At 40.4% G+C, this 23561-nt stretch overlaps 1 protein-coding gene and 1 long non-coding RNA gene across 4 annotated transcripts in view; one reads left to right on the top strand and one right to left on the bottom strand.

Annotated features, from left to right (window-relative positions):
- Positions 1–23561, top strand: part of LOC123987575 (filamin-B) — a 71573-nt gene that overhangs the window by 7808 nt on the left and 40204 nt on the right. For all 3 annotated transcript variants that reach the window (XM_046076582.1, XM_046076581.1, XM_046076580.1), the window contains exons 2-7: positions 17041–17150; positions 17329–17464; positions 19006–19103; positions 20993–21140; positions 22828–22946; positions 23068–23142. In XM_046076582.1, coding sequence (XP_045932538.1) covers positions 17041–17150; positions 17329–17464; positions 19006–19103; positions 20993–21140; positions 22828–22946; positions 23068–23142 — 686 coding nt within the window. The remainder of the gene's footprint in view (positions 1–17040; positions 17151–17328; positions 17465–19005; positions 19104–20992; positions 21141–22827; positions 22947–23067; positions 23143–23561) is intronic.
- On the bottom strand, positions 835–15120 carry LOC123987578. The gene is made up of 2 exons (XR_006829170.1): positions 14874–15120; positions 835–1225 (listed from the first exon to the last, which is right to left on the bottom strand). It is a non-coding gene; the product is annotated as an uncharacterized LOC123987578 (long non-coding RNA).

Here is a 23561-nt window from a genome sequence, read left to right as displayed (position 1 = left end):
TACCTCAACTCAGGGTGTCTGCATAACGAGTACACTCTCTGCCTCTCTGTGTGTAACATTAACTGAGTGACTGGCATAATACTCTTGTCCTGGACCACAAACCACACACTTGGTTTCACTCTCTTACTCTCTTTCTCTTTTGGCCACTCGGTTTCCATGGTGCTGTGTGTCAACAACAGTCTTTTGGCTCCGACAGCTGACTGATTTTTGGTTTCAGTCTACGTGTGTGTGTGTGTGTGTGTGTGTGTGTGTGTGTGTGGTCCTAGTTTAAAATTTGATGCTTGGCTACGTTTTCCTGAAACTCAACTTGCTCTTGTACGTTCCTGTGCTAATTTCTGTGGCGTGATGTTTTTTATTTATTGAGTTATTGTTGTTGTTTTGTCACCAAGGTGGTTTAATCTGCCATCTGGGATTCTCTGTCTTTGACTCGCAAACTTGCTTTTGAACATTTATCTCTTAGCGGTTTTTGTGCTGATAAAAGAACACAGGGAAAGCAGCATTCAGTGCTCAAACTCACCTTTAAGATGGAGAAGTCGGCATCGTTGTGTTTATGTTCCCGTGTTGCTGTCTATTTAATTGTCTGTTTGATTTGTGCTTGTCATGTTGTTGGATGCTGTCTTGTCATCTTTGTTTCTAACATAATGATGATGATAATGGTAATAATAATAGGCCTAATAGTCATTTAGCTGATGCTTTTATCAAAAGCGACTTACAATTGCTTTATATGTCAGAGGTGTCATGTCCACTGTTCTATCACCACCCCCCAAACATGCAACATGAATTTCCCCTTCAAGAAAGTTTACCTGGACCCATTTATTAAAAAATAACTCAAGAGTTCGTCAGCTGGTTTAATACATATTACATAAGCAGAGATTGTCCTGCGTGAAGACTGTGAACACGGTAAAACCCTGACAGATACCAGGTTCAGGAAAAGTTTCAGCTGAAACTGATTTGGCAACATTGTTCACTTTTGTTATTTAACAAAGAACAATTGGTATCGAAATAAAAAGACAGACGGGGTGAGACACACACATGCCGGAGTGATTGGTGATCGGAGAGAAAAAGTGTCCCAAGGTCAGCCTGGCATGGGGCACATATTCCTCCTGTTGTCCCAGCAACCTCAGTAAACAAAGCCTGTGATTGGCTGGAGTCGCCTGCGATGAGGGGGGTGGCTTTTGAAGAGGAAGCCTCACTTCACTTCAGTGACTGATGCAGCGATCAGGTCCTGTGAGAAAGATGGGAGATAAGAGAATATGTGAGCTTTCAGTATCTGAAGAGCTCGAGACGGCAACGTATAACAAAATTATAAAATGTTTGTTTATGGCATTATCACAATATAATTTTCCTCAATAACAATATAACAAATGTTTAATATATTGGCAATGATTGTTTGATTTGATTAATTTGAATCACGAACAACTGAAATGTTTTTACAAGTCATATATATTTTTTAAATGTTTCATCATAATAGTTTTTAATGTTCTACCTCCAGATTTGTGAATTTAACAGCAGATTTGATCCACTGTTTGGCATTAAGTGTTTGTCACATTCTGACCATAAAGAAAAGTTTAACCACGTAATTAACCATCTTGTTTCTTTAATTTTCACTCAGAAGCAAAAGTCTGCCTTTAAACTTGAAAGAAACACTGATTTGACATTTATTGTAATAGTTATTGACATCGAATGGTATTAAATGTTTTTATCGTGATAGCATTTTTGGCCATATCGCCCAGCCCTAGTTGTACACAGTGTCTTTCATTGACTCAGTTTAATAGATCACATGTTAGGAAGGCCCCCATACAGCAGCCTGAAAAACAATCGGCACATCAGATTAATATCACTGAAGTCCACAGGTCCAAGCTTGTCAAGGCTGTTTTCAGGACGCTGTACGGAGGACATTGCCAAACATCCACATTAAGTATGTTAAGCACTGAGTGATTTGAATTACACTCCTCCTGTAGTCTTGTGAGGTAGTGGACGAAGATGTATGTGATTGTGCACATGTCTAACACCATGTATGTGTTAAGAGAAGTGGATACCAACACGGCGCTCAACTTATTTCAATGAAAGTTGCTCTCTGGGCACATAGGCCAGATTCATGGCTTTCTTGTTTTTGATTCTTTGCATGGCTTTTTTTTTTTTTTTTTTTAGCTTAACAGCTTAAATTGTGATGATAATATATAGCATCATTTTGAGCTTCATGTGACCTGCAATTCAAACTGAATTTACTTTAGCTGAAATTACTTCCCAGCACAGCTCTGTTTGTGGAGACTGCATCCCACATAGCTGACTGACCTCGCCCCAGATGTGGATCCAAACTGCTGGCATTTGGTTGGTAGCGGCATGAGGCATCTGCTGAGTATGTTAACGTGCTGATGTTAAACAAGTATAAAGTTTACCATGTTGTACCACCTTCTTAGTTTAACGTGTATAGCAATTGCTAATTGGCAGAAAACACAAAGTACAGCTTAGGTTTGTTATTACAAAAGCACTGTACAAATTAAAAATGTGACATGATGATGATCAAAGTTATTACAATTATTCTTTAGTGTAACATAAATACCAAATTTCATGGCAAACCTCACAGTGGTGCTAAAGGAAATGTTAGAGGATCACCAACATCATTAGGGTTCACTCTCTGGGGACCATGAGTGTCAGCTTTAGCCCCCAAGCTTTCAGACTTTTAAACTCAAACTCATCCCCAGCACTGCTCCATTGAATATAGTTTAATTCTGTCTACCGTTTTTATGATTGCCTGTTTTACTGTAAATTGTCAGCTATGTAGCAGAAGGAAGTTACAATCATAATTTCACTTTAGAACCTTGTTGAAATAGCATGGCCAAAATTACACTATTTAAGAATCAGGCTGACTTTATGTAACGATGGAAGAGATTCCCAGTGAAGCAAAAACCTAAACAAAAAAATAATAGTTCAGTGAACTGAAGCGTAGCAATGAAGACGTTCATGAATCGTTTTCATTTCCTTTGGAAATTGGAGCCATAAAGACTCTACTGTGCTCTTACATGCAAAGGTCTCCCACCTCTATAAGTCATAGCTGGCAGGAGTGTTTGGATTGGCCATGTTCTCACACACTCACACGAAGAACCCTCACCCGGTTGCTTCTCGGCCGTTTTGTTCCATCTTTCTTTTCTTTCGTCTGTTTTAGTTCCTCTGTTTCACTCCCCCAGGAAGAAAAAACATCAGCGCTGCTGTCATGTTTATGGCTCTGACCTTTGCTCTCTGTGGTTTCACTGCAGCTCAGCCAAACTGTGTCAGCTGGTAGAAGAACGTAAACGTGGGCCGTGCAGATAAAGGGGTTCCAAAGTCCAGATTCTCGGCTTCTCTGCTTGTACTGCTTCTGTCGATCAGTGCTTGCAACCAGATCAATAATCACAACCAGATTACGACTTACATCACCACGTAACAAGGTGCAACTTGATAAACCAGCCTGGATAACTTTTCAATTTGATGTTTTGATTCTCCACCGTGACTGATGGTTTTGGATGAATTCAGGAAGCGTGACTTGTGGTGTTTTGGGGTGAAGAACAAACTGCTTTCAGGTTACACTGTCAGAACCAGAGACACTGTAAAACAAAGTCCCTTCATTCTCCTTGTATTTGGTTGAGTAGATGTCCCAACATTAAACCAGAAAATCATGTGATCTGAGGTTATCGTGGAAATGACCTTGGACTTTTACATTACTTTATTCACAGTAATCAAGTTATAGAATAAATGTAAGCATGCTTATCATAAAGCAAATATCATTAATGGGGCTGCAGTATTGATGATAAATAACAGCTAGCTTTAACCAGCCATAATTCAATCCGATAACCCTTTCACAAGTGGCCTAAACAGGGCTTAAATTAACTGTGACAGGGCATTATTATTATAATTAAATACCATGACATGAAAATGTCATGTTTTTCGCAAATTCAAACAAGATCATTATTAAGGAAGGAGGAGTTTGAAAAAGAGTTTAAGTGATGGCAAGCTGGTAAACATGTTTAAAGACACATTTAGTGAGTGAAGTGGGATCGTTTCACCGTTCTGTATTCCCATTTCAAGTTTTTATTTTAAAGATATCCTCTATTGGACTCTCCTGGATTATGTAAAAATCATATAGCTTTATGTTGTGGCTGCCAGTTTTAGTTATTTGAACTTTTCTTTTTGAGAAATCATCTCTCAGACAGATCAAAATGCTACAATACCCATGAGCCTTGGCCACCATTGCAGTGGAGAAGAAGCCGGTCGGAGGCCCAAAATCAATAGAATCCACAAATTGATTTTAAGATGGTTGCCATCTTTCCAACAGTGTGATCTTTAGTTTCCACCGATAGCGGCACACGTAACAGAATATTAAGCTCTGCAGTTGGATGTTTCTTGTCCAAATGCAAGTCATAGTCAGGAGTCGTAGATAACTGGGAAAAATGTAAACGATTTCTACTATTGAAACCAGGATATAGCTGGTCCCCCTTCGGAGCTACTATCGCTGTCAAGTTTATTTAGCTGTAATCAATGTTGTAGATGTTGTTCCCGGAAGTTTGCCAGAACATGTATAATACAACTCATACAAATCGATGCCTTTTCTGAGTAAGCCTTAAAATAACAATATATGACTTGCTGAGATAAGACGTGTAGTGAATCTGCCAAAAGCCCCATTCAGGTGTGACTAAACCATAAAGGTTAAAAGTGTTCAGTGTGGGGATTTAAAAAGCTGCTTTAAACACATCAGCTTTTGAGGGTAGCTCATGCAGCACACTTTGATCGGACATTTGCCTAATTTACAAATTACAAAGCTTCCTTCTTGGACAACAAAGTGTGCCCCCCAAACCTGCAGCTCAGTGCTCTACAGACAAGGATGGAGTCTAAGCGCTTACGGGATTATTTCTGTTTGATATTGACCCTGAACATGTGTTATGATGTTTATCATCTTGTTCTGTACGCTGTCCTTCCACACTAGAAGGCTGTAGTGTGAGACACAACACACCGAGCCTCTGTACTGCTGCAGAAAAGGTAACATGAGAGGGTCGGGGATATAGACTTACACTCACAAACACACACACACACACTCTACAGAGAAAGCTTCTTTGTTGGTTTCAGGTCTAAACGTTGCAGCATTGTGCAGCTTTGTGTGGCTTTTTCAATGTGAAGCTTAAAGGAACAAATGTCATGAAAATCCACTTTGAGAAACTTTTAAAGGTGTTATTACAGGAAGTCTCTTATTTCTCTCGATTGTTCAATTAGATTTATTTAAAGTTTTTGGTCTTCAGTGCAGTCGTTCCCAACCACCTTCATCCCCTTCTAACGTCAGATCTTTTCCACTTTCCTATCTGTCCATGAAATATTAAGCCACAGCCAGCAGCTGGTTAGCTTAGAACAGTGACTGGGAACAGGGGCAAACACTAAAACAGTGTTAGTACGTCATGTCCGAAACCTTAGTATGAAACCAAATGTACGTGAAATGCATACTATCTATGAGGAAATATTACAGTATGTAAGCACTGGACACTATGCAGGCATAAATATCCCACAATGAAATTCATTAGCGGCAACAACATCACAGTTCGTTGTCTCCAACCGCCAAGCAGGCTCTCAGGAAATGAAGTAATAATTACACGCTGAGCAAAGAAAAGATGCATACTACTCTTTTATTCTCTCACCAGTGTGTTGATAAATACATGTTGTAGTGCATATTATGAGATTTTGGACGCAGCACTTTTCCTGCCTAGTGATCAGTAACTTTCTGGAGTCTCCGCTGGTGATTGCAACTGCTCAGAGCCCAGCTCAGAAATAGTCAGACACTTAAATGCTTGTGAAAAATGGCTGGGGGTAAATATAAATCACAATATCTGTAAAGAAAAGTCCCCTCTTAAAGGGACAGTTCACTAAAATCCTTTTTAAGCCTGGTTGTTTTGGCTCTGCTAAAGTTTTGAGGCGTCTGTTGATGATATGATGGCGGTTAATGGAAGTTTGTTTTGTGGTGCCAACACCGCTGGAGGGGGAAAAAAAACAAAAATCAAACCTACAAACAATCATGTCTCTTTTGTTTACTTGTCGCCACCCGTCGTGCTGTCGTCTCACAGCAGACATTCATGTTTTTATAAAGCTGAATTGTTGCCGTCATGTCGCTGTTGTCTTTCCGCTGAATCACACGCAGACCTGGTTATTGTCTACATGCAGATGCAGCAGACATGACACAGAGTTATAGACAGTGACTGTTCATCATTAACCAAATATTTAGTGATTACAGACAGATGGACACATTTCACTCTAACAAACAGTCTCATCACACACACACACACACACACACACACACACACACACACACACACACACACACACACACACACACACACACACACACACACACACCTACATTTAACCAACCCCACATACCTACATTTAACCAACCCCACATACCTACATTTAACCAACCCCACATACCTACATTTAACCAACCCCACATAACACTCCCAACACACTCAAATGTTGAAGTGTGGTTATGGTGGTTTACTGAGGATTGTTCAGTGATCATCACTGTGGTGAACCTCCTGCAGCCTGGCTCAGCTACAAACATCTCAAACTCTGCTCCTCTTACTCAAGCTTTTTACATTTCTTCTCCTTCATTATCTCTCTTCTACTCCTTTTCTCTGCTCCTGGTGTTGAACCTATTTTAAATGAAGCATTTGACTGTATTAGGGATGGATCCAACAATTATTATCATTATTGATTATTTTCTCGATAAATCAATTCATCATTTAGCCTTGTTTTGCCCGACCAACGGTCCAAAACCCAAAAATGTAAACAAATGCAGCAGATCCTCACTTCTGAGTTGCTTTTCCTCCAGTTTCTCTATCTTACATTACACTCAAGAAGTCGAGTCAAACGGCTGCAGAATAACAAAAAGATGTAAGCTCAAGTTAAAACATGTTTAACTTGTTGAACTAAACGGTCTCCCCTCAGGGTACATTGAGTAGCTTTTCTGGAGCTGTGACTCTTTTCTTTGACTTTGTTTGCAATGTTGTGGCTTCTAAAATTATTGGGTGTATTGTTTTTTATTATTTTTTTTTTCTCTTCTGTTGCTTAATTGCTAATTTTTCATTTTTCTTTTCTTTTTTTGTCTAATTTTTCCCCTCATGCTCTTCTTCTCTTTTCTCCATCATTATGCCCTCTTCTCTTCACCCTCCTCTTCCTCACCACATGGCCGGTCTGGTTTTGATGACATCATAACCTGGGAACCAGCAGGGTGAGGTCATACAAGGCTAAACACTGCAGTGTGTTTGTCAGTGTGTGTCCTGTTTATGCATGCAGATGTAATGCCAGATGTGTGTTTGTATGTTAATGACAGGGCAGCACTGGGATGGTTACTCAGCTCGCTTGTGGTTGTCATGTTTTCATGTTTCTTCTGCTGTTTGTTCGTATCAAACTTCTTCTTGTGTGCCTTGTGGAAGCTGGTTTATTTATGTAGTTATATTTTATTTCACTTCTTTACTGGTGACTGCTCTATTCGGATACTATTCAACCTCAGTAGTACATTTGACATGGTGAATCTGATTGTGCCATACTCTTGTTGAAATCAAATCTCAACCATATGACAATCAGTTGCTGGTGGGAATGCTTTAACCTTTACCACCTATCACACTTGTGGTGTGCCACAAAGCTCAATTTGAGGCCCACTGTTTTCTATATAAATGATGTGGCAAACCTGACAAAATCAACCTTCTCTCATAAAACACACATTCAGTTGCCAGTAATCGAGTCACCAACTGCCCCGTTAACCCATGCTGTTTGAATATGATGGAGACTTGCTCAAGTGATAATGCCTGACAGTGGAGACCCGTGAGGCTGAAGTCTGGAATGGTCCATGATCCAGTACAAGAGCTACTCTAAACAGAGAGTGACCAGTAAACCGCCATCACGACAGGATCTGACTAAATATGCTTGCTAGTAAATAGTTGTAAATATATCACTTATTCTTCCGAGCCGTTTCCTGCCTTTGTTTTGTTTTCTTCCTACTTTTAGATTGAGCTGACGGGAAAATCTGGCGTGGAATTTGGAATTGTTGTTTTTCTGTTGAATGGGCTGAGCTGGACTGGTGGTTTTATTTTGGTTGGAATACCTGAAACTTTTTGACTTTGGTTGATTTGAAAATGACTCTTACGTTGTTTAAACTTGCATCCACACATAAATATTTCACCCCATCCCAAAAGACATCTCAAGTCTCTCATCAATGAAAGATGAGCAATTTTTATCAAATGCATTAATGCATGCTTGTTTGTGTGTGTGGTTTTTTTTTTTTTTTTATAGGCTACATTTTGTATTCTGAATATTTGTAGTCATTGAGAATATTTGTGTCAGAATCATCTCGAGAGTACACGTTTACAAGAGCATTTCCTTCCCTACTATCAAATGTATAGTCATTTTTATGCTGACGACACAAAGCTCTGTGTTCTAATTGAGGTACGAGGTACAGTCGTGCTTTTTCTAGTTAAATTTTTCATTTAACAAAAAAAGTTAGTTATACTCAGTGTTTCTTACTAAGTCCTCGAGGTTTAACAAAGGTGTTGAATGCATTTCCTTCCTCGTAAAACATATTTCAACTTTGTAAAGCATTGCTTACATCCACGATTGCTTTGTTGCAGTGTTCTTCTTTTGCCCTTCTTGGTGCACTGCCATGTTTCTTTGCACATTATTGCCACCAACTGTAGAACTGCATTGTACTGGCAGAAGGAATGACATCCTTAATACTTGGTCACAGTACAAACAAAACTCACCTGTAAAAACATTGCTGCACAGGGTACCTTTTTTTTTTAAAAGTCTAAAATGAGTATTCGCTGTCTTCGGCTGCCCTGGAGACAGTTTGGACATGTGGTCCTGCTTGTGACACGTTCTTCTCTTCTCAGCTGCAGATTGTCCAAAATGCGGTAGATCAGAAATGATTTCAAAATGTACGTTTCAGACTAAAAAATGTCTGGCGCCTAACCACATCTGAGAACTCCTGACCAGAGGTTACTTTAGACTTAATGTTCGTCATTTTGATGGACAGGGTTGTAAAATTCTGTCATAATCTAGCCTATAACCCGTCATTTTGACTTTTTTTAATGATAATGAAACATGTCGCCTATTTCATGTCACCAAGCAAATTAATGATTTTTACCTCTTTGCTGCCACTTGCTTCTCCCCTAACGTTAGCTGCCGCTGGAATATATCAGTAAGGTTGCTTGTTCTTCACCCTCCAACATTTCTATCCCTCTTTTTTGCATCTCATTTATCAACCGCAATAAAATTATTTGGCTTCAGACACTCAGCTGCCATCGCATTTTGTGACGCTAACGATTTAGCTTGCCAATGCCATTGTTAAAGCCAGCTAGAAAACGAGGTCATGCATGATCAAAGACGAGACTACTGGACAACAGCTAATTAACAATACTCACTCGCCACAGTGGACGGGAGGTCTACATGTGGTTACTGACAGTGTTGTATGTGAATTACTTAACGTTACGGCAGATCGCCCTTAGTCTTAATCTGTCAAAATGACGGACGGTCTCAAGATTTTTCTGTCATTGTTTAAAAAGAAATTTATTCAATGACGTTGAATATTTGGTTAACACGTCACCCGCTCCTGTCCCCTTATGAGCCGGGCCTGACGATCCTCTGCTGAGGTTCTCTTGGCCGTTCCTAGATGCTGTTGAGCAAACTCTCTACAGTTTCACCTCCTTGGAGAAAGTTTTTTTTTTTTTTTTTTTTTCGTTCATAAATTTGTTTCCTTCTGAATGAGTCTGAAAGACATGAGAGCAAGTTTTTTTTTAGTCTTTGATCTTTCTCCCTCTTCATCTCTGCAGCTGTTTGAGTCCAACCAGTGACCAGATTAAACAGAGAGAACGAGACAGAATGACACGGACTCTGTCTCTCCGTCGCCCCTCATTAACCAAATCAAAGACGTTAAAAGCCTCTTGCCTCCTTCGCCTCTGTAATCTGGGTTTTTGGTGGGATCGCCCCCTCGGAGCTGCTGGTGCATGACTCATGTGACTCCTATTAAGCGACACCATTATTACAGCAATGCATCATGCAGTGATGTCATCAGTGGGTGCCACAGTTTGGGAGTGTCGACATGATGCTGTGGGGGAAGACTGCTGACTTCTCTGGAAAGGGTTAAAATGTAAGGGCTTGAGAGTGAATTAAAGTTATTACTTTAAAACAACTTAAACCTCCACCGAAGGCCTAAAGGGCCTGCAACACCCAGACTATTAGAGACACACTTTCTTTACTTTCTTAGTGATAATGAGAAGCTAATATAAACTCATTTACTGAAAACATTCAGTTTGAGTTGGAGGATTATTTAGATGACATTTTTTTGCATAATAAGCTGTGGCCCACAAAGTTAAGTGCACACACTTCAAACCACAGGGGACAAAACAATAGTGATTGGCCTTCAGATGATGACGACGATTGTTGGATTTTTGGAGTGTGATCAGTCTGTCAGCGCAGAGGAGTGAAGAAATACACCTGGAGGAGTGTGTTTCCGTGACGAGTTTTTTCTTCAGTGTGTTGAGTGAAAGATGATTAGTAACTAACCTGACATCGGTTTATAGAAGTGTGTGTGTGTGTGTGTGTGTGTGCGCATGTTTACATCAAATGTGTGTGTTGAATAATGTTTCCAATAATAAGTATAGGGAGAGAGACGTGGGTTGCTTTTGTTCCTTTGCCACCATCCATTGGGTCCTTGGAGGAGAGGGGGTGTTGAGGTGTCTATGTATGTGGTGAATAGGGGGTTGGGTGGGCGGGGCTATGATCTCACCATTAAGAAATGTGTGGGGGGGGGTTGACCCATGGTACACACACACACACACACACACACACACACACACACACACACACACACACACACACACACACACACACACACACACACACACACACACACACACGGTAGCTCCACATCCTGTTTACCACTGCAGGTACCTCCTGTCCTTCACTTTTAAAGGGCATTTCCACTCAAATGTTTACATTGTTTTTCAGCCTTTTCTCCTTTCGTGAGATAATCAGATTTTTCTGTTACAGCTGGATGCTTAAAAAGTGTCACTGAAGAATTGATCAAACCTGTTCGGGGAACATACCAGGGATTTTTTTTGTCTTTTATTGTTACTACAAGCTGTGTACTAACTAAATATTGCCGCAAAGATTTTTGTAAATCCTGGTGCATTATTTCTTAATCTTCTAGTCAGCCGTTGGTGTTGATTTATTTCTGCATGGTCTTAAAACCAGTTAGTAGACTTTTGAAACTTGCTTGAGGTGTGTAATCCATTGATGGAAAAATGATCTACAGTATCTAGCTGGCTCTCATTTATAAGAGTCATGGTATGTGTTGCATCATTAACTAGATGAATAACTGGTGAAGATGTGGTGTCCTCCCTCTGTCTGCTGGTGTGGGGCGGTAAATTAGTTTCAGGAGGATCGCGGGCTGCGTTAGCTGACATCAGTGTGATGATGTGCCTCAGGCGTCGACTGTTCAGCAGTAAATTGTCTGGTAGGAAGCTGAACATGTGCGTTTGCGAGACGGTGATGTAGTCATCGTGTCAAGGAACAGCTGTTCTAAGTTGGACAGCAGTTGTGCTTCTGAGGGCGAGAGACATGGAAAGAAAGGGAGAGAGCGGGGCAGGAATTTAATTGTAAATGGTGTGAGCTACAGTTTACCTGACAGTCGAGAATGTTCCGGTTATGTCACCTGTAGATTATATGTTTACATTAGGACTGAGCGGGACCGTTCTGCTACATAAAACCTCTGAGAACATCACATTGACTAAACGTACCGTAAGGCCATACCTCTTTAAAAGTATTTGTAGATAAGACATCTCTAGGTGGGGAAAAGAAAAGGTTGATGCAGAGCAAACAGTTACCTGGTTGACTACAGAGTGGGTATATCTCACTACCTGAGATATGTCCCACACTTACAGCTTCAGACAGGATACCGTGGGGCATCAGATTTGGCTTTAAAGTGTCCCGCATGGGTAATTTTCATCATGGGAAACATAAATAGAACTTTTGTGTGGAGTTTGCTGTTGGCTCGTTATGTAACTTCCTGCACCAGAGGGTGTGCCACGCTGATAAGAAAGGCATTTAGTTCCAGCCCGATTCACCTTTTACACACACATTGGCTTTATCTCGCTCTCTCTCTCACTTTTCGTTTCTCCTTGTGCACATTCTTTGTCTCTCCTAATACCAACTTAAACCTTCCCAGCCCGCACTTCTCCATTCGTGTCCTTGTTGCCTTTTGTATTGTTGTGTCTCTATAGTGACGGGTCAACAGATCAGCAGGCATCGGCAGCGATAGTGGCCGCCTCAGACGCTCAGACACTGTTTATCTGACGCAGATCCGGGCCTGAATTAAACCGGGACCTTTTGTGAATGGGATTGTGGACACACAAATCTCTGAATGAAAGAGAAGGTGACAGTAGTGTTTAATGTTGCTGAGAGGGCGGGCGAGTCATGGCAGGCCTCTTGCGAAGAGCCTTTTAAGGGTACTCCAGTAGGTGTTGGTCAGTAGATAAGGTTTCTGATTCAGTTGTCACCTGCACCATGAGAAAAATGGTGTGAGGCCTAAAGGACGGTCTTTGGTAAGTAAAAGCTATAAGAAAGCACAGGAGAGTGCAGTAAAGAAAGGATCCGACATTTTACTTTAATGGATACCGATCCATATAATTAGTCCCTGATACGTGATGGGACATTTCTAGTTTTAAACTTTCCATCCTCTTTGTGGAGGTCTTCATCCAGTCTATGAAAACCACTGCTCCAGGGTCCACAAGCGAGCCTCACTTTATAGGGAACGTGAAGTTGACGTCACGCCTTGTTGAAATATCATTTTGTTAGTAAGGATCCCCCTGCCTGTAGGACTAACCTGTAAAGTCAGGTCTCCATTCATTTCAACTCGATGTAACCAAATGCTAAAATATATCTGCCCACTAAAACTTATTTTTAATTTTTTTTTTAACAAGAGCCAATATCATAGCAAGTTGTTATTTATTAATACTGCAACTGATCAAACCCACTGCCTATGACTCAATAGATGAATGTTTTTACATTTTGTTTGGTTGAATAATTGGGCCAAAAAGAGGAGTGCCATCTTACCTTTTTGTGAGTGTAACACTGTTTTCCGGCTTGTGAATTAGCAGAACTTGCACCTAACCACTGCAAGACTGTGAGCTTGTAGCGATTTTATAACTTTAAAACTCCCGCAAAGTGTATGCACTCGGTACAAAAATTAGGTAATTTAAAGTGTCCAGGTATTTGAGACCTGCATCTGTAGTCTCTGCCTGCCAAGTCATATGGATCTACGTTGTTTATATTTATATTATTGACAAAGACATTCAATTTCTCCCAGAAGGGTCCCTTTTTTCTTTTTCCTTCTCCATCAGATTACTACTGATTTAAGCAACTTTCTGGCCAAACTAAACAAAACATAATCAGGTAACATATATGCCATTACCTGTCCAGGTGTGTCTGGGTTTGGCATGCTGCTGCTGCTCTTTGGCGTAAACCCAGAACTAGACTTGGGCAGTATTTATTTTGTCATACCTTCAGTATATGATTGTTTTTTTTAAAAATCATATAGCATGTAGCATGAATGAAATTGTCTGCAGGGCTGTGTGTCTAATATGTAGTAAGACTGCATAGTCTTACTACACGAGTGCACGAGTCTTGCTGGGTTTAAATACTTATGGCCCGTATAATAATTAACAGATAGGAAATAAGCACTTCCTTCCATAGATTCTTGCTGGAGAACCCAGTGACACTCAGGCGGAATGGGGTGGGTGAACTCAGCGGAGAAACGTAAATGTACAGTGTGGAGGAGAGGTCGTGGTAAGCAGAAACCAAGCAGCTGATTATTAGAGCTATTAAAACCCTCTCTCTGTAACACATACTCCCCCCTAACCTGAGTTGTGGAATCGCCTCAAATACACTGGGGTGCTTTTATTTTTGATCTTTTCTATCACTGTTTTGATCGTCCCCCTCTCTCTCTTTGTCTCTCTCTCTCTTACGCTCGTCCTTAACGGGAACAATAGGCTACCATGGTGATAGCCTCGTTACTCACAAAACTGTGTCTGCAAGGGGACACTCACTCACTCACTCACTCACTCACTCACTCAGTGTTTAGTTCCTTGTAGGTTTGAGTGGAATGAAGAAATGTATAATTTAAGAATACAAAATAACATTTTAAATGTTAAACGGTAACATTTCACCCGGACGACATATCTCAAAACCTGGACAAAACCCCCAAATCATCCACATGGCTAGATCTTTCTAAAGCTGTGGTTCTTGTGTGTCGGACGCTCTAAGGGGTCACAAGATAAATCTGGGATGTCACAAAAAATAACAGGATGTGAAGGCAGAATAAAAAACAAAATTGCTATTGTCATGTACGGGTTGTTTTTGGAAACACTGCTTTTCGTCCCCCTTAATAATTAAAACTGTGAGGGGAAAAATTAATGTTTGGCCTGAACCCATAAACTTGTGCAACTGGTGACAAAATAGAAATTTGGTTTAATGAATCACAAGCCCCAAAAAATTTTGAAACCACTACAAAAGATGTGAGAGAGGAAATATGTTTTTTGTAATTTGGTTTAACAAAAGTTAAAGAGAATACCAATGTAGAGGGATAAAGTACAGTTTTAATCCCTTTCTCCTGCTTTAAGTAAACAACTACGTAATTACTATAACGGTTTGTTTGTTCTTAACCTGGTTTCAATAAAGAGTGTCCCGTTTGGTGTGACTGATTAGTGTTAAGCTGAGTGAGCTCAGCTATGGGTGGAGCTGTGTGTGTGTGTGTGTGTGTGTGTGTGTGTGGTAGGTAAAGGCGGCCGACTACAGCTACTCACAGACAGGATGTTTGCTGGAGAGGCTGCTGGTGGTGACACAACACACACTCACTCACACGCACTCACACAGGTGTGGCAGATCAACTCTAGAGGGGAAAAAGAAAGGAGGGATAAAATGTAGAAAAGCCACAAAGAGATTAGTGAGAAATGAGACGTGTAAAACCAAACAGGTGGAGAGAGTGAACAGGTCAGAGGAGGAACGAGTGAACAGAGTTGGGAAAAACATGGAAGAAATGGAGACTGAGTGCACTGAGTCCGGCAAGAGAGCGAGAGATTAGGAATGTAGAAAACAGGATGTCGTAACCTCTGTGTGGGGGTGTGGGTGCATGTGTGTTGAAGAATAGTCTCAGTCATTAACATTGTTGTGTCACCCATGGGTGAGGCAGCAGTCTCCCAGAGCTCCACCTTAACCTGAGTTGCTGGAACATGTTTGCACCACAGCTGTTCTGCTGACAGTGAAGCAGAACTGGAGCTTCACCAGGTGGATCGCAGTATTTCTCATATCTGATGAACACACAATACAGAGTGTTGAAAGTCTTCTTGCAGCAACACAGTCTCACAGGCAAGCAGAGACAAATACATTTGGTAACTACAAAGGTGTGGAGTTTGTTGACTGAGTTAGTTATAGCTCGCGCGTGTGTGTGTGTGTGTGTGTGTGTGTGTGTGTGTGCACGACCCACCCCTCTCCTGTCAGCTCACTACGTTCCTCCTGCTTCAGTCCGTCAATAATATTCCTAAACTGAAAGACTGACATCTTTACATCGCGTTAGCAGTCTTCAAAGCGCACTGCAGTAAAAAAAAAAAAAAAAGCTAGGTCCTTATATAGTTCTGTACAGGTGATCGATCTCATTTGCCTTTCTGTAAGGCACAGAAATCTTTCAGGAAAGCTAAAATATATGTACCAACATTTTGGCTTATCACAGGACTGTGCGGGGAAAAGTCGCTCAACGTCCCCTCGTCTCATGTCCTTATAATTAAAATATCTGCTCTGTAAAACCATCTGGCTAGCAGATCCATCTCATGCATTTTTGTGGTGAGGAAATGATTATAATTAAATAAAGAGAACCTTTTGGAGCTCATGTTGAAGTCTAAATAGTGCATCTATAATATTATATACAATCGATACAATACTAGTATTAATCTGCAATGTTCCATTTTTGTTTAAACGGCTAACATGTAAATTGTCCTATATATTTGCATTGTCTTATTTTATTAAAAACTCCTTTGTGCTGTCGTGGTTCAAATTTGGCAAATTTTAAGCCATACCATGTTTATCTATCTGATAGACTGCTCTATAATTCTTTTATTTTAAAGTTTAGAATAAATAATCCAACAAAATCAACTGTATCATAATCTCGGATTTGCTTGTGTCCTTGACATATTTCATACCAGCCTTGTGTCTTTGGAAACTAAATTGCTCCCATTGCTGTAAGAAAGCAAATCAATTCTCTTAAAGGTCCGAGTTTGCCTTTAACAAAAAAAGTTGTTGTTATGGGAGAGAGAGAAAGAGATTAAAAATGACTGGAATGTTTTGTCTGCTTCACTCTGAACTCTGTGTGCTAAAGATTAGTTAATATAGCCGTGTGTGTGTGGCTGGTGTGAGGTACCAGCTGGTACAGTGAGGTCTGATTAATGAGAAACCTTTCAAAGCAGCACTCTGTTCTGCTAAAAAAAGAAAGAAGGTAGCTGATGTTGATAGCCATAGTAAGTTTGGAGCACTGGCTTGTATTCAGATTTGTGTCAGACTCTGTGTTGCACAATTTTTCGTCTGAGTCTGTGGGGTGTGATGCCAAACAGGTCGGTCAGAAGAGGCAGCAGATTGAAGCTGTGATTTAAAAATGTTGAGTTATATTTGATTTGCTGTAAATTAATGTGTTTCTTGCTTCGAGGTAGCCATTGATTTTTGTTTCATTTCAATATGATATGCAAACCAACTTAATGAGACTTTAAATCTCCTTGAATTCACTCCTAATGAACATGTCTGGGTTTTATTATCGTTAAAGTTAATCACAGATGGTTGGAATGGGGCTCAAGTTCTGGTGGGAACTGTTGTGTTGGTAATAACGGTAGCAGTAATATACAGTGACATAGGAGAACCAACAAAGCGCAGAGATGACTGAAGCAGAAAGTGAATCTGACATCAGGTCTGTCTGTCTTTGTCCTTCAGACTCTAAAGCCATTGTGGATGGGAACCTGAAGCTGATCCTGGGTCTGGTATGGACTCTGATCCTGCACTACTCCATCTCCATGCCAGTCTGGGAGGGCGAGGATGAAGAGGTAACGTCCCGCAGAGTTTTGAATAACTTCAGTTAATCTCATGAAGTTTTTTTGTTTGCCGGACAAAAATAGGCATTTAGTGATAAAATCTGATAAATAAACAGAAAAGTTCCTCCACAAATAATCACCTCTGTGGCTGACTGTTTTTTTTTTTTTTTTTTTGTTTTTTTTCATTCAGGCAGAGTCAAAGACACCTAAACAGCGTTTGCTGGGCTGGATCCAAAACAAAGTCCCTGATCTGCCAATCAACAACTTCAGCAATGACTGGAGGAACGGCAAAGCACTGGGAGCTCTGGTAGACAGCTGTGCACCAGGTACGTGTGCGTGTGAAGGCTGTTGAAATGATTGTATGTGAGGCGAAAGGGTTAATATTGTCATGTGTTTTTGATCAATATAACAGTGGTTCTTCTCCAGACTTAAAGATAAAACTATTTCCAGATCAGTACTGGAGTCCGTGAACTATAAGGTTGCTTACGCCACAGGAACCGACCTATTGAGAAACTCAGGAACCTTTAACTATGATTTTACTTAAGGAAGAAAGAACTTAATTTGGTTCCTGTAGTACTGTTCCACGTGTACTAAAAAAAAATTATTTAAAATTAAAGGGGCGAAGTTTGCCGCAGCAACTACGTGTCCAACTTCATTCATAAAATAAGGAAGTACTCTAGTATCCATACACAAGGGTCGGGTATTTCGTGGTTTTTGTTAATGTTTAAAAACAAGGTGGGAAAACGAAATTAATTTGCTGATAGTTTCCTGTTGTTTTTGCTCTTAAGCAGAAATAACCATCAGTCACTCAGCAGATTACATCCATTCATTACGTCCATCTCAAACATTGGACTCGCACTCAACAGTAAATTGTGACTTTAATTCTTAGTTTAGTTCCTTGAAGTCAGTTCCTTCGGTTCACGGAACTTCTTGGTCAAAAAAAGCTTAATGGGAGTCTTTTGTTATTTGTTGTGTCCGAACCTCGTTAACAGTTATTAAACAAGGTGAAGTAGTTCTGAAATGAAGCATGACTCATGGATGGCCAGTGGGGTTTTTTTGTTAGGTTTTTTTTCTCCTGAATCATCACCAAAATAGGTTTTCTGAATATATTTGCAGCAATATAATAAATACACTCACTCAAATACAGTTGCCAGTTTATTAGGTACACCTAATAAACCTAATGCAGTCTAATAAAACATGCAATAACTCCTCCCTTCATTAATTTTCTAATGGTTGATTGTTTTTATAGAGGTGCTGCTTCAGCTTTATGTTGATTTTGATCCTGTTTCATAGAGAAAACACCCATAGATACCACATTGGAGTTTAAATATTTATCCTAAAGGATATTTCAAGATAAAACTGATAAGTAAAGTCTGACACAGATCACAACCAATATTTTTAATACACCTCACACACTGCAACATGCCATGAGTCTCTAAGATCTGTATCCTCTAAAACAGCAGGAAGGTGCATTCGTTTTGTGTGTTGCTACTAAACTGACTAAATGTTCTTATATATTTCTGTATTTTCTTAACTGCCGCTGTGTATTTCCATTATAATTGGATGCAAAGATGTCCAATCGGGACAAACTGCGGGCTGGAGACATTAACTAAAGTCTGACACAATGACACCTGAAACAAAGTTTTCTTTTCTAAAGGACTAGTTTGTTTTTAAAATAGGGAGTGAATTTGTATTGTTTATCGTTACATATTGAGTGTTTTTAAAAAAAAAAAAAAAAGTCCTTGCACCAAGTACGTAAAACTTGAGCTCAGTATTTCTCTAGCAGAGCTCGCACTGTTGTGTGTTTGTAAGTTATTGTGGTTGACAGTAGTGTGTGTGTGTGTGTGTGTGTGTGTGTGGTTTGCAGGTCTCTGTCCAGACTGGGAGACCTGGGATCCTGTGAAACCGGTGGAGAATGCCACTGAAGCCATGCAGCTGGCTGATGACTGGCTGGGAATCCCTCAGGTTAGATTCCCTGCTGCTCTCTGCATCTTCAGTGTGACCTATACTTTTTGTTTTTCATTACTTCAAAACTGACTTTGACAGGAAAAATATAAAATAAAGCACAAAAACAAATATAGATTTATTCCAAAACGTCCCTGTATGTCATGTCCTTGCAGCTGCTTCACAATAAAAGTCCTCAAGCCACAAAGTGTCCGATGAATGTAAGAGAAGGAGGCATCTGCGGGGACTTGTACGGTAAAGCAGCTGCATGGATGATGTATACGTTAGGTGTCAGGCCTATATCATATCTGTCAAAAATCACACATCCTGCAGAATTTTCTATGCTCTGATTTTCCTCCAGAGGTCAAAGGTCTCCAGAAGCCTCTCACAGAGATCTTGTTTGGTTTCCTAATTGTTCACAGCAGAAGAAACTCACTGAACCGGAGTTTGTTTTTTACATGTTTTTATTTGAAGCCGATAGGATGCAACCCACAGATTTCCAAACTGAAAGGGGCATTTATTATAATTACTGATGTAACAAAATGAAAGTCTTGTAACAAATATGAAAGTTCTTCTGGAGGTATTAGAGCTTGTCTTTGTTATTCAGAAAAAAACTTTTGTTCAGTATAAAGAACAACCTCAGCAGTGATTCTGATTTCATTACATCTAAGTTGGATCTTTTTCTGCCATGGCTACATTGCGTTATGCCCTGCTTCCTGTCAGTCCACTGACACCCACAGGAAGTTTGCTCCAAAAAAAACATACTTCACTGTCACACCCATGACGTTAATTTAGGGCATTTTTTGTTTGCTGGAAAAGTACCTCATTCTAGTCAAGGTTTGATGCTATAACGTTTGTGTTTGAGCCTGTGAAGGACAATGAGTTGGGGGGGAAATGTTGAACATGATGTGAGCAGAAAGAAAACAGCGGCGACTGTAAATGACACCGGTGTGATCATAGACTGTATAGAAGAAGTGGACTTGGTCATCGTGACGTCACCCGTTGGTTTGTGGTCTGCCGTTTTGAAGGCTCGAGTTTGGCTGAGAGCGTGCCGCCTTGTTGCACTTTTGCAACCAGGAAGTGCCCGGAAGTGACCATGAGACGGTGGAGCTAACGGCCGTGTGTGGAGCTAGCTAGCTCGGTTAGCTAGTTGCATCTCTAATCCACCTGTCTGTTGTTTGCTAGACAAAATTGTCAGCCCTATTAAAATGACAGTCTTAAAACTAAATATACTCATCAGAGAAAGTGAACAGCCAACTCCAAATAATAAGCTTTTTCAACGGCGCTGGGGTTCACGTCTCAGACGAGAAGTTTCCCGCTTGGGTGTGACGCAGAGTTCCAACTTTGTGTCAGTTTGAGGAAGTTACTTTGCTCTTTCTACATAATGTCCCCGTGCACAAAGCCACCCTTAAAGAAATGTTTTTCATAGTTTAGTGTTGAAGTACTTGACTGGTCTGCACAGAGCCCTGACCTCTGCCTCATGAAACACCCTTTGTAATGAACAGGAACACGGACTGAGCCAGACCTGATCACCAACATCAGTGTTACACCTCACTGATGCTCTCGTGGCTGAATGGGAGACAATCCCTGCAGCCAGATTCAACATCTGGTGGAAGATCTGAAACCAGAAGAGTAGAGACTGTTGCAGCAGCAGATTATCTATTACCTTAAAATTTAAAGTCTTTTAAAATCCTGTAACACCAATGCTCTCATTAAGCAGTTCAGATCATTAAAGGCCTAGATAACCGTTTGGCAGAATCTCTGACGGTAGACAAATTTCTGATCTCTCATCCTATTCATCATGGTAACAACCTGAGTTTTCAGGGAAGACCCAGCGCACACTGGCAGCCCAAATCTGCTTTTAGCGATTTTCCGGTATGTAACAGATTTGTGTGTGTGTGTGTGTGCAGGTGATCGCTCCAGAGGAGATCATTGATCCCAGTGTGGACGAACAGTCGGTGATGACCTACCTGTCTCAGTTCCCCAAAGCCAAACTGAAGCCAGGAGCTCCACTCAAACCCAAACTCAATCCTAAGAAGGCCCGCGCATACGGACCAGGTACACTCGCACACGCTCTCACACACGCTCTCTCACTCACTCACTCACTCACTCACACTATCACACACACACCCCTACCTTTGCATAGTTTTTTTTTTTTTTTTTGTTACTCTTTTGAAAAGGCCATCCTGTGGTCGATTGAATAACACAAGAGCTTCTGTGACCCTTTCCTCCCAGTGTGTGTTGGCTAATGGGAACACTGGAAACACTGCTGTCTGACAATGTGAGGAAGTGGGCAGTTATTAGGCTGAACAAAAGCCCACGCGCACGCACACACGCACACGCACACATAGAGATTGGTAAGTTCAGCAATCCTTTAACCCTGAGGAGGAAATACCTGGAAATGACTACAGAGGCAGTAGGACGCACGCACTCACACTCACACACTCTCACAGCAGCTTGTAGCTCAGCTTCCTTTAGGCCGTGTTCAGTCTGACAGTAGAATTGGGCCAAAAGATGCATTTATTCCTTTCCTTTCATGTTGAATCTGGCTGAGGGTGTGTGTGTGCATTTCTAAACTTTTTTGGTGGTGGGGGTTTAAAGTTGAATATACAGTTGGAAATAGGAAAACATTATTTTTAATGCAACTATAGAGAAAACATGTAAACTGAAATAAAACAAATCATTTTCACAAGTTCTCATACACGTGTAAGGAAAAAAGGAGTATTACAAAATAGTGCTTTAAACTATTGCAAATTCAGCTCAAATATAGAGAGCATGAAATGTATTAAGACAGGATTCATTAGAAAAAAGAAAATAATGAAGGTAAAAAATAACAAAGTTGAGGTAGTTAATTGGATGTTGAATACGTCAATTGTGCTTTTGTGACTCTTGTATAAATTAGGCTAGTTTGTGGGAAGGTTAAGCTCACCGTTATTGAAATGGTCTAAAAAAGGTTTGCCAGGTCTGGTAGAATTTGTTGCGCTGCATAACATCATTCATGAGGGCAGAGTGGGTTGGGGCCTGTGTTTGCAGTTTAATAATATCAGTCTGTGCTAAAATGGTTACAAATGTTATGTTAAATTGAAAGCTGGCTAGCACGCGGCTCGTGGATGACGACCAACAGGCCTACCTGGCTCAGCTTTAGCTGCAACAAAACGCAGCGCCATCGGCACCAATCTAATACATGCATGCGCACATTCTTTTTAGATTACTTTGTTAACATGTAATTCGACTATTGACCTTGCGATCATCAACACGGACGATGAAATCTACTGGACGGTTTCATCAGGAACATGTTGCAAAAGCATATGGAGGACTAAACACACATACACAGACTAAAGTGGAGAATACATCCAAACAAAACATAAAAAGTTATGTACACCGCATGGAATGGATCTAGTTACTGATAGAATTTGATAAAGTGAGAAATACTAAATCCGAACGAATAATGAAATGGGAAAAATATGAAAAAAAGCTTCCCTCTCTCTGGTCATGATGAGAACCATATTTTGGACTCTTTGAGAAAGTGGACTTGATTCTGTTTCGGACAACAGAATTATTTTTGCCTGTCTAAACAGTGTTTTCTGTAGCCATCTGTATCCGTAGCTAATCAGTGAGTAACTGTATTAATTTAAGGGTGATATAAATTTATTTAAATGCATGCAGCAAGATGAAACTGTCTATAAAGTGACTGTTAATATTCTAATTGTTTACCTGACTATCTGTTGATTTTACTCTTGTGTAGGTATTGAACCGACTGGGAACAGGGTGTTGCGTCCTGCTGTGTTCACAGTGGACACGTTCAGTGCTGGTCAGGGTCAGGTCACCGTGTACCTGGATCATCCTGACGGCACCAGAGAGGAGGTACGCTCCAAATCCTCCCCTTCCTCTTTCTCATCCACTACATCATTAGAGTAGCGTCTTCCTGTGATTTTTATATTTTGTACAAAATGTGATGAACAATCTTTCTGTGTGTGTTGATCAGCTGAAGGCGGAGCCTAATGATGGCAAGAAGACGTTCAGCGTCACCTACATTCCTCAAGTCATGGGACCTCACAAAGTAAGCTTCAACATGTAACGATGAAGAAAATAATTCAATGCATTTGAGTGAAATCTGTCGTTTGTCGTCTGTCGGGATTCCTTCAGATGAAGCAAGGGAAAGGTCAGAATGTATTTTTGCTTTGAAACTTTAAGATCTGGACATTAAAGCCACATTAAACTCCTGTTGTCTTGATTCTGGTGATTTCTCTTTGGTTTGATACAAAAATAAAGAATTTCTCCAGATTTCAAAGGTAATTACTCAAAGCCTTCATTTCATCAATACGCAGCGAAAACTATATATCTCATGATCAAGAAGTCACACTGCTGTTACAAAACTGTTTTATGAGTGAAAGCTGATGGGAAGGAATACAAGAAGAAAATATCTTTGTTGAAATATCAAACTCTTCGTTTGCCTACAGATGGATAATAGATGTTTTT

This window comes from Micropterus dolomieu, linkage group LG18 (genome assembly GCF_021292245.1).
Source record: "Micropterus dolomieu isolate WLL.071019.BEF.003 ecotype Adirondacks linkage group LG18, ASM2129224v1, whole genome shotgun sequence".
Classification (NCBI taxonomy): Eukaryota; Metazoa; Chordata; class Actinopteri; order Centrarchiformes; family Centrarchidae; genus Micropterus; species Micropterus dolomieu.
This window is presented reverse-complemented; position numbering and strand designations above follow the sequence as displayed.